At 38.1% G+C, this 16,892-nt stretch overlaps 1 protein-coding gene across 1 annotated transcript in view; it reads right to left on the bottom strand.

The window, feature by feature from the left end:
• Ppfia2 (PTPRF interacting protein alpha 2) overlaps nt 1-16,535 on the bottom strand; it is a 404,134-nt gene extending 387,599 nt beyond the window's left edge. The window contains 2 exon segments of the mRNA XM_038314717.1: nt 12,105-12,355; nt 16,399-16,535. Of these exon segments, the coding sequence (XP_038170645.1) occupies nt 12,105-12,353 (249 nt within the window). The 5' untranslated portion in view covers nt 12,354-12,355; nt 16,399-16,535.
• Between the last annotated feature and the right edge of the window lie 357 nt (nt 16,536-16,892).

The raw sequence follows: 16,892 nt of genomic DNA, 5'->3' as shown, positions 1-16,892 counted from the left end.
GGCATGCCTGACCTTGCTTCAAATCGTAGCACTTCCAAAGCCAAACAGTAGAGCCAACAATAACAATTTATTACAATCTTAAATGACCTTTTGTCATTTCCCCGTTTACATCTTAAATATGTTTTATTAAAATTAATGTTAATAATAGGTTATTCTTCTTTATGCTAGATGTTCACCGGTGATCAAGCCTAGAAATGGGGTTGTTTTATTATATTTATTTGTGACCATCTTTTCACACATCTTTTTAACACGATAGAATTAAACCCAACTTTTATAGACCCATCCTTTATCCTATGATCTGACAGAATTTGTTAATTGGTTGTAGCGAATATTCTTTGCAGACTTGGAAATATTTTGACAAAGGGAGTAACACAGCCAGATTTAAATTTCAAATGAATAATGGTGCAGCTGTGAGGGTGCATTCGAAGGAGGAAATGCTGGAGGAGAGGCAATCATTTCCCAAGATTATTAGGACAGTTCCTGGTATCCAGAATCTTATATGGCTAAAATATGCCAGGGCAAGGACAATAGCCAGAAAGTGAACAATGCAAAATAAATGCTTCTTTTTCTCAGAAAAGAAAATGTTTAAGTCCCTTTTCAATTACTTACACATATTGTGCTTATGGAAGTTCAGAGCCTTCTCCAGCAGCCGAAGGTCATGCAATGTGGACCATTCATTATAGGGACAACCATAAAAGTTGGGTGCTTTTAAGCTTGGTTTGCTTTGAGCCAAGTAAAAAGATAGTAAAGCTTTCAGAGTTTTGGAAATGTGGGAAAATAAGAACTCAGTTCTAGAGGACTGTATTCTCCTGAGTGTTGGGTGTTTGTTTCGTTTTCGATTGGTTTATTTTATGTTGATGAACATTTTGCCTCCATTTATGTATGTACTACATTTTAGAGGTTCACAGAGTCCAGAAGAAGATATTAGATTCCATGGATCTACAATTGGGGATGTTTGTGAGCCACCATGTGTGTGCTGGGAACAAAACCCGGGGTGTCTGAAAAAGGGTCAAATGCTCTTAACATAGGAGATGCTTCTCCAGCCTCACCCATCCAGTTTTAAAGGTGCTGGCTCAGCACCTTTGACAGTTTTCATCACTAATGGAATTAGAACTGGGACCAAGTCCTGACCAGATGCAGCAGTCTCAGAGAATCCTACCCGTTTGTAGTGAGATGCATAAAGACTGCAGCCTGAGAGTAACTGGGTGTGGCCGAGCTTCACACTCTTCCAGGCATCTGGCCAATCAAATAAATGATCCCTCTGGAGGAAAATAGGAGTGCCCTAGAACTGAAAAGACTTCCACTAGGATTTTTGCAAATGAAATGACTTCCCCAAAGTCCAAACTGAACACGGGCAAGTGATGAAAAGACAGGATGAACTACAAACCACAGATGGAACCCATTATTAGAGCTCCCAGCACTGAAAGACTTAATAGCTGCTGGTTGTGTTCAGGGTGATAAAAATAAAACTGGAAAGCCAAATGAAATAAATGGTGATGGTGAACTGTAAGGGAAAAGACAGTGACCTGAACAAAGAGCCAGATAAGTACATTTGCAACAAATCAGTTGCATTTAGAGAAAATAGTGAACAAAAAAAAATGTAATAGAATTCCAAATGAAACAGAGAAAGATACTGAAGAAGATACAAGAGGAATTAAAGATCAAATAAGATGGAGATAAGGGAAGAATCATTACAAAATGAGATGAAATAACATCACAGAAACAACAACACTTTTAAAAGTAATGTTTACCCAGAATAGTAGAAAGCATTAAGTCACAACCACAATAATACGTAAGATAATAAATAAAAATAAGTATGCAAATCAAGTGCATCAAAACTCCTTTAAAAGATGTCTAACTGCCAAAAGCAAAACAAAAGTAATTAATTTCAGAGTCAGAAAGCTGATGACTACCTCCCCAATATAAAAAATTAAAATACAGTAAAATATCAGAATTAGTGGCTAAAGTGATTTGTAACATAAACTTCTACATCTATGGTTTAAAGATGGGGGTCAAAAAAGTAATCTAAATATTACTACTGATAGAATAAGTATGAATTATAGATATTTTCTGAAAATCCTAAGAAAATTTCTCATCCAACTTGAGAAAGTTTAGCAGATTAAATAGCAGTGAAACCCAAACCCAGAGATTGCTGTTTTATGTGTGTGTGTGTACATACACAAATTGAAGTGCAAATATGAAAATGACAGACAATTTAAATATAAAAATACACTATTACAAATTGTCCTAGTTACTGTTCTGTCGCAGTGGAAGGACATGCTGACCAAGGCAATTCTTTGAAAGGGAAACATTTAACTGGTAACTTGCCTACAGTCGGACTAGTCCCTGATTGTTACGATGGAAAGCAAACAGGCACGGTGCTGGAACAGTAGCTGAGAGCTTTACCTCCTGATCCACAGGAAGCAGACAGAGTGAGAGAAAGAGACAACGGGCCTGGCATGGACTTTTGAAATCTCAAAGCCTAGCACACCTTCTTCAATAATGCCACACCTACTTCAACAAGGCAACACCTCCTAATGCTTCTTAAACAATATCCCAACCTGGAACCAAACGTTAAAATATATGAGGCTATGGGGGCTATTCTCATGGAAACCACCATACTAATTGATAATAAAATAAGCATTATAAAATTGAAAAGAAAATAGATATCTGTAAATGAACATAGACACAGTGATAATAAAATTGAACTATTAGGCAATAGCAGTGATATAGTTGAATGCAACTAATAGCCCCAAACTATAAAAACAAAGAATAAAAGGAAAGAAAATTAAAAGAACAAATCTGTAATTGTTGTAGACACTAAAATTTGTGTTTCTATGTACACATAATTTCAGATAGGAAATTTCAGATAAAATTATCTTATAAAACATTAAAATTTAGTATAGTCATTAAAATTTGTGATTTCAGGAGGCATGTGTTTTCTAGCCAGATTATTAATTTGATTAGCTCCTTTTAACCCAATCAACATTGACTGCTGCAGAGATGAGTTGCTCCAGTAAATGCGATCAAAACCAACTGTAAACAATCAATAAGCAGGTGTTTTAGAGCTAATTGAATGCTTTTGTAGCATAAGGTAATCCATCAAAGACTGGCCATTCCAAGGCCAAATTAGCCAAATTCCACCAAGCGGTAGTCTTGAATTCTGCTGAAACTTGTAATGAATGTTATAAATCATCACAAGAACAGATCAAAAAGTAAAATAAAGAAAGAAATAAGGAAGGAAGGAAGGCAGGAGGGAGGGAAGGAAGGAAGGAAGGAAGGAAGGGTGGGAGGGGAGGAAGAAAGAAGGAAGGAAGGAAGGAAGGAAGGAGAGATAGAGATAGATAGATAGAGAGATTTAGATAGATAGATAGATAGATAGATAGATAGATAGATAGATAGATGGATGGATGGATAGACAGACAGACAGACAGACAGACAGATGATAGATAGATAGATAGATAGATAGATAGATACAGGAAAGATAGAAAGAGAGAGAGGGAGGGAGGGAGGAAGGAAGGAAAGAAGGAAGGAAGGAAGGAAGGAAGGAACAAAGGAACGAAGGAAGGACAGATAGAAACAGGAGAGATAGATAGATAGATAGATAGATAGATAGCTAGATAGATAGATGATTGATAGATAGATAGATAGATAGATAGATAGATAGATAGATAGATAGATAGAGGAAAGATAGAGAGAGAGGGAGGGAGGGAGGAAGGAAGGAAAGAAGGAAGGAAGGAACGAAGGAACAAAGGAAGGACAGATAGAAACAGGAGAGAGAGAGAGAGAGAGAGAGAGAGAGAGAGAGAGAGAGAGAGAGAGAGAGAGAGAGAGAGAGAGAGAGAGAGAGAGAGAGAGAGAGGAAAGAAGGAAGGAAGGAAGGAAGGAAGGAAGGAAGGAAGGAAGGAAGGAAGGAAGGAAGGAAAGAAGTAAGGAAGGCAGGCAGGCAGGTAGGCAGACTTGGAGCCTAATAATAAATGCTTTAACTGAATCAATCTTCAAATCAAACATTTGTCAAAAAAGAAAGATAGATGGACTAGTGGTTGAATACTGTAACAGATTTTATTTTGCTTTTATTTAAAAAATCCATGAGAACACGCTTTAGCAATGGTGTTTCTAATCTATTAGGGATGGAAATAATAGTGATGTGGCAAAGTTTGTCTCGAGGCAAGAAAAAGATGACATCCAGGCCCTGGGGACACTTTTAATTCATCACAGGATGGGGATGAACAATGAAATCAGAAAAAAAAAACCAAAAACCAAAACAAAAGAAAACACCTGTTATTTTCAAATAATAACCAATCGCTGTGCTATGCAGCAGAAGGTATGTAATGACCTCACATGGCTTGTAAGTGTCCCTATAATTTGCAGCACTTATGATGCCTTCGAACAGAAACTGACACAAAAGGACCTTTGGGATATTTAGTGAATCAAAAAAATTATTTATTGGAGAGTCATGGTTAAATTTTCGCAGTAAAATGCATATTCTTAAAATAAGCTAAAAAATTGCCAAATAAATGTAGAATTTTGGGAGCATAGCAGAAGATCCCAGTGCCCACATATCTCTAGAGAAACCAGGCATGTTAAGTAGGCAGGATTATTTTTCCAATGGGAAAGATGTAAAACCTGTTCTTCTATCCAGAAATCTGAGAATTGGAAGTGATTAACAGCCTAGCAATCTGCTGTGCCAGGCCATATCAAGCTCCTAAAACCAAGAACATAGATAGCTAGTAATTTAAATGACCCTTTCATTATCTATATAGCCAGAGGCTTCCTCGAGCTCCCACAACCAGGACTAGAGGTGGATAACACCCACCCAAATGATTTCTAAGCTATCTGATAGCTTAGGTCTTTAAGCTAGTACAAGTAGCCTGTCTCTAGAACTCATTTTCTTAGAAGAAATGACACGTACTTTGAGTTGAGTTTTAATATAATTATGCTCCTTTGTGCACTAGGGGTTGAATTATACCAGGAAACGTTTCCCAAATTATACTGTGTTTAAAATATGCTGACAACAAACCACCTGGCTTCAGTCTCCCTGAAGTCTTGAACCAGGTGGACAAAGTCAATCTGAAAAAAGTTTTCATCTTCAACTCTGTGATTTCCTTCCATGCCTAACTTGACCACCACTGAAGTTTCTTCTTTCATATGCCGGTTTTCCAGCGTCGTGAAATTTAGTAAAACAGAAAGTAGCAATCAAGTATTAAACTTATTTGAATATTTTTCAATAATTCATGTACTCTTGCTTATAAAAATTACCTAACAGGCTATAAATGATGCCAATACATAAAACAATGCAAATTCACTTTATCATAAATAGCAGGATGTAGAATCCTTGCACAATTATATTAAGTAGCTATGTGAACTCTGACCATCATTTACCATCACATTAACAATGACAGAAAGTTTTCCCATTAGGAACTTAGGAACAGTCGTGGAGATTCTTTTGATGGCCAATGTCCCAAACATACTTTTGTGTCCAATGATATTTAATATTTCCTTTACTCCAGATGTATCACAATGAGATTATAGAGGTGGCTGAGAATGAAAAGAAATGTATGCCATTCATGGAATCCCAACAAACATTCACCGCTGTGCCCCACTGCGCAAGCTTCCACTCTCAGACATCTTCTTGTGCACCCAAGAGTGCAGCTACCCCTGCAGGTCCCCAAAAAACCACTGGCTACCCTGTAGCTGGAGTTACAAGCAGTTGTGAGTGACCTTATGCGGGCACTGGGAGCTAAACTTGAGTCCTTTACCTGTGCAGCCCAAGCTGAGCCATTTCTTTCTCAGCCCTTAAGAATATTTCTAATAGTAAAAATTATAGACCAGAGATAACCAAAACTTAATGAAGACTGAGAAAAGTGAACGTTTCTAGTATTCGAAAAATGGTCCTAATCACTGAGTCAAACGACACTGCTAAGGTTGGCTAAAGATGATGTAATTGTGACAGTCATGATGCTAGAACTATAGCTTCATGTAGCATTTATTGAGCTATTATTCGTTAGTACTTAATTAATTATTTAGCATGCTACCGCTCATTTATTCCTCATAATGAACCAATGTAGCACTTTCTAGCACTGGAATTTAGGACTTGGACCAAGGTAATTGAGCTAGAGGTTCCAAGGCAAAAAGATTCAAGATAGCTAGTTTCCAGAACAGCAGTATCTTTAGAGCAAATCTGTGCATCTGTAAATTTGCCCTGAATATTTTTCATTTTACAGTATTAAAGGATAACCACTCTTTACCTCCGTAAGCAGCCTCCTTCTAACTTAATTCCTCATTGAGTTGTTCACTGGTTTTGCGTCACCATGAAAATAACAGCTGACATTTTTTAATGTTTTCAGAAATACATGTATGTACCTCCTTGAAGTTCTTCTCTCTCATGAATGAAAGGTTGGTGAACAATTAAAATAAACCAATTAAAAACCTTTTAGCAAGATACACACAAATCTCAATTCAAATCTCTAACCTCTGGCTAGGGTCCACAGTCTTGGCCATTCAGTAAATTACTAGTTATAACAATTCCTTCTCTTTGATGTCCTTGTATTTACACTGCCTTTTGTAGTTTGGTGGCTTCACCAACCTATTTCAAGCCTTTAATGTCCAACAGTCCATTATTTTCATCATAATTTTCCCTAACCTGACAATGTCCTGGATGATTCTTGGTTACATCTGTGGCAGACCAATCACCCTGATTTTCTAATGTGTCACCCCTTCCTGTCTTTGTACATGCCATATGGTATTTTATCCAGTGAATATCTGGCCCTGAATAAAAGGCAACACGTAAATAGAGTCAGAAGCAGAATCTTAAAAGGCACTTTCTGCTCCGTCCTCCCTCCTGAGCTATGAGCACGAGGACCTGTGGCACCAGCCTGTCCTAGGATTTGACAAGCCCAGAGATGAGTTTCTCCAGTATGCACAGTCAAAGCCAACTAGAAACAGCCAGTAAGAAGTGGTATCTAGCTGAATGAATACTTTTGTGGCATGGGTTAACCCGCCCAAGATTGGCCAATCCAAGTCCAGATCAGGGAAATTCCACAAACCCACAGATTTGAATTCTATTGAAATATTGTATGTCGTGTTTGTCACCAATAAGAAAGAGAAAACTAATACACCAGCTTTCTGGTATTCTGGGGAGGTGTTAAAGATTAAGACATGAAGCAATAATATGAGCAAAGGAGTCAAGAAAATGATGGGGAAACCCACAGAAAGAGCTGACCTCAGCTACTGGGAGCTCACTGACTCCAGACTGGCATCTGGGGAACCTGCATAGGACCGAACTAGACCCTCTGAATGCAGATGACAATTGTGTGGCTTAGATAATTTGTGGAACCACTAACAAGGGGACCAGGATTTATTCCTAGTGGATGAATTGGCTTTTTGGAGTCTATCTCCTAGAGAGGGATACCTTGCTCAGCCTAGAAGGGGGAAGGGTCCTGCTTCAATGGTTCTGCCTCAAGTGATGTGACAGACTTTGTTGATTCCCTGCTGGAGGCCTCACCCTCTCTGAGGAGTGGATGGGGATGGAGTGGGGAGAAGGTGGGGAATGGGTGAAGGGGAGGAAGAGAAAACTGGAATTGGTATGTAAATTTAAAAAAAATGTTTTAATTCTGATGTCATGAAGCCTAGGTTAGAAATCAGGGACACAAAGAAAACTTATTTTTCTTATGGAAAATGACAAAAGCAAGTAAAATGGGAAATTAGGTTTCAGAATGAATTCCTGTAGGAGACAGAGGTTTAGTTAGATGTCACTCCTTTTGATGATGAACTATTAATACATGGAACTATGAACAAAACAAACCCTTTTTTCTATATATTGTTTTTGGTCAGGTGTTTCATTAAAGCAAGTAACACTAACTAAGACAGCATTTTAAAAAGCCCTGGCAAGACAAGAAGTTTCTTGCTAAAATATAGATAGGTCAGCATTTTTTCAAGGAACGTTATGACACTTTTACCAAATAGGAAATCTTAGGAGACATGGCAGAGAAATTTAGAGCCAGGTGTAGAAAAGAAACGAGAGATCTGAGTCCTAGTTGAGCATCAAAACACTATGTCTCTCCTGATGAAGAGGATCAGAGATGAGGGAGCAAGAATCCTCTATAAGGATGCTTAGAGATGAGGGAGCAAGAATCCTCTATAAGGATGCTTAGGTTTTGTATAGGAAACGAGAGCATAATTGTGTGGTGATACTTTGTGTGTGCTGTAACAAATAAAACTAGCCTGAGGATCAGAATGAGGAGGAGACACTAGCGAGCCATAGAGGCCAGGCAGTGGCCTTTAATCCCAGCACTCAGGGGGCAGAGGCAGACAATTCTATTTGAGTTCGAGGCCACCCTGGATTAAACTAGATTGATCCAGTCTCAAAGGGAAGCAGACCAGGTGTTGGTGGCTCACACCTTCAATCCCAGTTCTCGAGAGTCACATGCCTTTAATCCCAACACTAGGGAGGTGGAGAGAGGAGGGAATATGGCTGGGTGGAGAGAGGAATATAAGGCAGGAGGAGAAAGGAGCTCAGGGCATTCTGTCTGAGGACTTGTAGAGATGGGATACCCCATTCCTTTTGAGGATTTCGTAGAGGTAAGAACTAGTGGCTGGCTGCTCTGCTTCTCTGGTCTTCCAGCTTTTACCCCCAATATCTGACTCCGGGTTTTTATTATTAAGAACATTTAGAATTCCTGCTACACCACTGAATGGAGAGTAGAAGGCAGAGGATGACTGAGAGTTTCTATCGAACAGTAGAATGGATCTGTACATTAGAAAGGCAGGTGCATGGGTATATAGCTAGAAACATAAGGGTGGAATGTGGAACAATGTGAAATTATCAGCTCTCTTTAAACACTGATGCACTCCAAAGAGCAATGGAATACACTACAAGGTAGATATTTGCATAGTTAAGATTGTTGAAATATATTTCTCCCTTGAGATACAAGAGGAGACGGAGTAACTAAAACTGAGCCGCAATTCCTACAGTGCCCCAAAGCCTTGTGCAGTCACTTGAGAATACCTGTATCATAAAGCTTGCGTCTGTTTCCAGTTCTGCTTGCTGAAAGGATTTCATTTTTATGTTAATATAGTAATTTTCAGTTTTATAGGCTTTATTTATTTCTGCCCCAAACCTCATATTTATGGTAGCCACTTTCTCCTTTCATCTTCCCTGTAAAATGTAAATGTCACCAACAATACACTACTTTCAAATAGCCACAAAAACTAAAACATACCAATTAAGGAGAAGCAATTTACTACTTGCATAAAATATACACTCCTAATAGTATGGATTGGGCTACTAAATATTCATGTTAGAAAACAGAGTACAATCAGAATATCCAAGGACTGTGGTTTTCTGGTGTTAATAGTAGTAACATGCAGATCAATTTATTTAAAATGTGAAGTATTATAAAATATGGCGATAACACATAATAGTTCACAATCACAACCGCTACACACAATTCCTAACAAATATATCCTGAAAATAGGTATTTTATTGAATGTATGTAGCAAAAGTAGATCTTTTAAGGATGAGTCCATAGAGTTCAATTTTTTTCATGAAGTGAGATTATTTATAGTGTTCTCAGAAATGTGTGTGTGTGTGTGTGTGTGCTTAAATATACACATTAAATACAAGCAGAAAATTCTAACTTCCACAAGACAGCCAGCCTAGGACTAAGGAGGCTGTTTATCAGTTAAATGTTTTGCAGAGAAGCAGCAAGCGTGAGGATTGAACATATGAGTTTTAAGTCATATGGCATCATGTCTGTAACTCCATTGCTTAGAAAGGAAGAACGGGTTGCTTAAGCTTAGCCAGCACGACAGACTAACCGCAGAGGCTAACCCTAAATTCAAGCGAAAGAGACTATATCTCGATGAGTAAGATGAAAGGCAGTGGAGTGGGGCTCCCGAAGACAATCTTGGGCTTGCACACTTGTGGTTAACACACACACACAAACACACACACACACATGTACATAGAGGGGGAAAAAGTAAAATTAGACTAAAAAGGTTGTAATAACAAATTGAACATGGCATAATATAAAACAAAATATAAATTAATTTGATATTATAATCTCAATGATTTAGTTATCTAGAATCACTAAAAGTGTTTTTTTTTTTTTTTTTATTCTTATTCCCAGTATAAGCAGAAAGGGCAATGGACCTCTTTCATGAAAACAAAATCATCATCTTAGGTGACACAGGTAAGACGTGATTTGATGTAGGACATTGCTTTACAAACACTGTGACCAACTGAAACAGTCTTCTACAAGAGTAAGAAAGGTGATAGTTTGAGAAATCACTTTATGAAGAACAGCTGTCAATACTGAAATCTCTTTTTTTTTTAAAAAAAAAAATCAATCATTACAGGTGAAGAATGGATAGCTGCTTTCAGGAATTTGCCAACGTAGTCGAGGTGCTGGAATAAAAGAGTGTTTTCAACACGAGAGCCACTGAAAAGCTTAGTTCTTTTTACAGACTGAACTTGTGTATGTTTAAGACAGCAATCATTCATAGGGCTCTGGGATTACCTTGTGGATAAGACAAAGTGTGGTCCGACTCATTCAGAGAGAGACAGGAACCTCAGCGTGACACAGGAAGTTACAATAACATGGGGGTGGCAATGTCGAAGTTTTATTCACGTCATGTAGTAGAAGCATTTGTGTGACAAGATAGCACTTTTTGGAGAAAATCGCCCCCCCCCCAATTTGCTATTTTAAATTTTTTCAAATTTAAAAACCCAAAAGTAATGTTTAAAGCAAAATTTTAATTTAATTGCAGCAAATTATGTAAAATGTCAGGCAGTCGGTGATGGTGTATCTGGGGAAGCAGAGGCAGGCTGGTCTCTGTGTTCCAAGTCAGCCCGGTCTACAGAGTGAGTTCTACGACAGCCAAGGCTACACAGAGAAATCCCATCTTGAAAAAATAAAATAAACAAGACATGTCATTCATATTCTGTGCAATTTTTTTCCTACCAAAACGCAGTATGATCATGAAACACCCCTCAACAGGTGACTGATCCTTACCATTAACTCTGTAAACAAATATCCTTGGATTTTTAAAAAATTTCTATAATAGTAAAAATTGACAGGAACAGGTGTAAAAATAACTGACAACAGTAGTTTGAAAGAGCTGTCTGCAACTTGACCTTTTCTAACTTCCGTCTTTCTTTCTTTATTTTTTTAATTTCTTTTTTTAAACGATTTATTTATTTATTATGTATACAACATTCCTTCCATGTATGCTTGCACGCCAGAAGAGGGCACCAGATCTCATTACGGATGGTTGTGAGCCACCATGTGGTTGCTGGGACTTGAACTCAGGACCTCTAGAAGATCAGTCAGTGGACTTAACCTCTGAGCCATCTCTCCAGCCCTTATTTTTTTTTATTGTCTGAAAGAGTTTTGTTACATAGACTGTATGTAACACGGCTGGCCTTGAACACTCAGTCTTCTTTCTTCAAGTACTGGAATTACAGGTGTGAACCACTAGGGTTGGCAATTTCCAAAATATTTTGAAAGTAAACAGAAACTGCTTTGAAAACTTTTCAGAAAAGATCCTATATGAATTTAAGTCAGTCAAGTACTGGGTAATTTTGAAGACAGGCAAATTAAACCTATTATAGAGTGAATTCCCAGACTGCCTCCGTTTCTAAGGACAGACAGACAGACCACAAGATGAAAACTGAAAATAAATATTTTAGAGGTCATGATGGTGTTTAAAGGTTAAACTTTTGAGGATGAGATTATCTATTACCCTTATATTATAGCTGATAACAAAAGTGTTTTTCTATCCCCACCAAAACATAGAAATGAAATTTTCAATGAACAAAAGGCCAGGCAGTCACTAATTCTTTCATTCTTCACTCACACACACACACACATACACACACACACACACACACATACACATGTGCATGTTCACACACAGCAGTATACTGTAACTTTTTCATAAGGCAAATTTTGATATACACTAATACTTTATTATGAATTTTAATCCAGAACACATATTATATATCCCATAGAAAAGTAGCTATAAGAATGAACAAGAAGTAAACATTATTAAGAGCTTCTCTTTTTCAGTTTGACAGGAAAACCTGAGACACTGAAGCATACCTGAGGTAGGGCTGAATTCAGCTGCCTCTGGAGTGAATCTCTGTCATAGATGACATCCTGGAGTCTTTGCTGGGCAAGTGAGAGGCTTTCCTGGGTCTCTCGAAGTGTGTCTAGTAGACGATCCCTTTCATCCAGCATATTGACCATCAATTGCTCAAAATGGGAGTCTGAGTCGGAGCCACTGCTCTGGGACCCCCGCTGGCTCATTGGGGTGTCCTCATTAATCGTGGGCATCACTTCACACATCATTGCTTAAAGGACATAAAGGGAAATTTTTAGTACACAAATTGTTTTCAATAATGCTTTCATCTCACTAAAGCCTTCACAGGTCATTAACCTCTCCCCTCTACCTCCTGCCTCCAGTCAAATCCAGAGGAAAAGTGTGGGCGTCAGTGAAATACAACCTATTTCCTGTCTGCAACCTACATGATTTCACCCGTCATGACAATCAATAGATGTCTCATGTACAATACTTACCCTGATTCTAGTTCTTTCCATTTTCTTTTGCATGATTTATGACTCATAATTTGATTTACAGAAACACTTCAGTTGAATAACCACTCATCCCATTCCTCTCCACCTCTGTAAGTTAAAAATGTCTTATAATAAACATAGCTGTACCTTTCTTGTCAATAGACTATACATCCAAAGAGTAGAAATTATACAGTTTTTCAATGAAGGACAGATAAGTGACCTACTATTCACCGTTTATATCAGAAAATTCCATACAATGGACTAATATAGGCAATAAACTGTTATTGCCTGACTTCTCAACAGTTTTCCTCACAACTAATCCTTCTGATGTGATTTATTTATTTATTTATTTATTTATTTTCATCTTCTGTCTTTCAGAACTGTGTACAGACTGATAAATGATTCAGATTGAATTAGACACAAACTCTAAGAGTTAGTCTGAGATACATGAATTTATCTTGATTATTATACTGCTAATTACACTTAGCATTCCTCTTAGAACCATTGTCTGTTTTCCATCCAGACAATTACAAACTAACACTCTTTCAGATACTCCACAAAACAGATCGCAGTGAATCACATTACCAAATACAGACACTTCACATCACAGCTCCTAATCACGAACTCTCAGTCATAGTATAAAGGGACTGAATTCTCTTCTAAATTATTCATTAATTTGATTTAAAGTAGATGACAGTGACATTAGCATGTGACATTGTCCTGTCACATGTGACATCTTTAAAAATCAGAAACTATCTCATTTCCCTTTTCTTTCTCTGTCTGTCTGTCTCTCTCTGTCTCTCTCTGTCTCTCTCTGTCTGTCTGTCTCTCTCTCTCTGAGTCCGCATGTGTGTGTATGTCTACTAAGTCTAACTCAACTCAATTGCCATTGCTGAGTGATGGCCAGAAGCTATCAGAGAGCCTGATTTGCAGAAAGCGTGGTGTGAGGAAACCCCAGTTTGGTTGCATGTCCCAAAGCCTTCTCATGATTTCATAATGAAAGGTCAATTCATTTTTTTCTGTTCACATATATATCCTTAGGGAAATTATTTATGGTGATATTTTGAAATAAAATGTCAAGATCTAATGGTTCAATATTTAATTACTCTATGTGATTCTTCCTGTAAATTTGATTGTTATGGAGCAAAACTTAATTATTTGTTAACTATTTGGCCATGGCCCATTGGAAATGGATGAAAACTTTAAGAAAAATGAAAGGAAGTCATTTTTATCTAGGTAAAGAAAAGGAAAAATTGGAAATTTCTAAAGTAATTAAAAATGCTTTGAAACTGAGTCCATCACCTAAAATGCTGAGTTATTTTCTGGAGACAGAAACTTGACTCATTTACTTCACTTTTAACCCCAAAGTAAGTTGCAGAGCAGGTGTGTAGAATGTCATTACATGGACACCCGCATAGACTTTAACATTTGCTACTACCATTTGCTATTTAATGTACACTTTCTGCTTTTATCATTTTGATTTTCATCCATGAACTATCCCAAAGGTCAAAATACCCCCATCCTTTAAATGCTATAATTTCTCTTTACACTAATTGAAAATAAAACAGAAACTTTTCACCACATTGGCTCACTTAAGAGGGTTAGTTCACCTGCTATGCATGCCATTCACACATGCAACCACGGTGATGTCCTGAGAGACACGACTGTGAGCCTATGTGCTTATTTTTGACATTGAAAATTAAAAGAAATTACCAGAAAAATTCTGTTATGAAATATATTTATCTAAATGCTCTTCAATCTAAATTTTTATCATACCATTGTAAGAGAAAAGTTATTACTAACAACTTTAATTTCCAAGGAGGATATAACTGTCTTCATGACTCTAAGCATATACATTACTCAAATAAAGCATACTTCATGTCCTCAAACTCTTAAATTACCAGGAGACATTGGACAGTCACAAGCTTGGATTTTCAGATCAGGCAGTCATGGATTTGGTCATCCAAAAGACACTCTCATGAGAAGCGTTAGTCTATCTATTCTACACTTTGAACAACTCAGTTCCTTCCAACTTCTGAAGCCTGTGAAATGGAGCAAGTTGGGTTTCCTTTCAAAACTTCATCTTCCCTTCCACAAAGTAAGGGTGATAATCAGTTTATAAAAATTTTTTATAAAATAAATACAATAAAAACTTGCCTATAAAATTTATAAAGTTCCCATTACGTACTCTGACAGAGAACACATAAAAATATATAAAAGATTATTACAAAAACCCAAACATGTTCTCTATTGCAAACTGATCACCATTTATCCTTACAGAAAGTTTATTGTACACTACAACTCTTGCTACGAGGCCTATAGTTGTAATTCTAGCAGACACTTTTGAACTCTCCAAATCTAATTCATAAAATTCAAATTCTGCAAAATTACTTAGAAAATACGATGGATGCATGCTACCTTTTCCCCAAGTCAGTCTAAATAAGCAAATCTCCTCCAAATCTGATGAAAAAGAAAGTCTACATATACCAAAAGTAATTTCATTGGCAAGGCTAGTTATTACGTTAGACCTCAAATTCTGACATAAGCTCAAAATATAGCGTAACAGTTCCTAAATGCACAGCTGCACAGCTTGATTGTACTGGGAGTAATTAAAAACCTATGAAGAAAATTTAGGAATATGAATATATGGAACATGGTGCAGAAAGATATGGTCATCCGGCATCTTGTGTATAACACCCATATATATCCCATTTTGTTTTTACAGTTATTTCTTTGGAACTAAAATTGCAAACATTACACCATCCCTAAGAAATGAGTCCGAGCACACAGTTTGTTGAGGTATTTTCATCAGCCCTCCCTCAAGTCACTGTGAAATACAATTTAATTAGCCTCATCTAGATATAGATGACTAGATCACTAAACTTCTGAAGGCTCCGGGACCCAGTTTCAGGCAATGCAAATTTTATTTTTAAGAGAGAAAAAAAATAATAACCCTGATTGGTTTAATTATCTCAGTGCTTAAATTTAGCACGAATAATTTTATACCAAGAAAACCAACTCCCATGCTGTCAGCCTATAACCTTGACTGTCTTCTAAATCTCTCAGATTCCAAAATAAAAGTTTTGAATGCACAGTGTAGTCATTCAGCAAGGATTTTGAGATCTTATGTGATCCTTAGTAATATATGTTCTTATTAGCTATACCTATTCAGACAAGAATATTCCAAAAGACTTTTATTTCTTTAGGTCAATGACTTCATTTAATTGTATCGCTAGAATTTATACATGACCACAGGCAAAGAAGCAATTATCCTCTATAGTAAGTTTCTTCGGCAAAGGTTCAGTCTTCAAAACCCTCCCAGCTCCATCTCCGTTAACCCGCAAGGAGTAATTTAGTAAGAGAGAGCCTAGCCATTGTCTGATTACATTACACGAATATTCCTCCTCCTCTTTAACTCTTTGAAATCCCCTGTCCTCAGGAAAAATTCCTACCACCTCCAATGGAAGCGTTTTTCACTTGCTTTACCCTAGCGCCTGTTCAGATGGCCAAACAGCGAGCTCACCCCACACTGCTGGACAAGTTACTGTTCAGCCACACCCCCACCACCCCGAAAGAAGTTGACTTCATAATTTCCACACTAAAATTGTTCATCTGCCCCAGGAGAGAGGCGGCTAGGCAGGAGGCAGAGAAATCGGGGATGGAGAAGATGGGTAGAAAGCAAAGGTAACTAACAGTAACCCATAAGGAAGACTTTGTATCTCCTCTTCCCTGGGGGCGGGGTGGGGCTGGAGAGGTGATCAAAAAAGGGGGAAAAATGAAGCGGAAGAGAAGCCATGCAACTCGAATACAGTTTCTGTACCTAATGTCTCTTATATCAGGTCCTGTTTCTTCAATGGATCACTGACAACCGCAGTCTCGGCTGGAGGAGAGGTGAGGCTCACACCCAGCAGTCCTGGACCATTTCCCTAGCAACGGGAAGATAAAGGCTGCTTAGACACTCGCGAACCCCAGCGTTCTCCTGGAACGTGCCCCGACTCCGTAGCCTGGCAGCCACTCGGCATCTTCCCGTGGCTCCGTCAGCAGCCAAAAGGAGAAGGGTCCATCGGAAAAATGGCATATTACAAATTTTGCTTTGGGAAGCAGAGCTCGGTTCAGACCATTGTCAAAGGGAAGAGAGGGGGAGGCGGTTCTTAAAGCAGCCGCGGCCCCTTTGCCGCCCAGCAGCAGCAGCCTGAGCGTGCAGCAGGAGCCCCGGGGCGGAGAGCTGGTAATCCGGGACTGGATCTGACTTTCAGAAACAACCTAGCACAGCTGCTCCCCTTAGTCTCCCGGGCCACCCAGCGGGTGAAGAAG

The sequence above is a fragment of the Arvicola amphibius genome, chromosome 17 (genome assembly GCF_903992535.2).
Source record: "Arvicola amphibius chromosome 17, mArvAmp1.2, whole genome shotgun sequence".
NCBI classification, from domain to species: domain Eukaryota; kingdom Metazoa; phylum Chordata; class Mammalia; order Rodentia; family Cricetidae; genus Arvicola; species Arvicola amphibius.
This window is presented reverse-complemented; position numbering and strand designations above follow the sequence as displayed.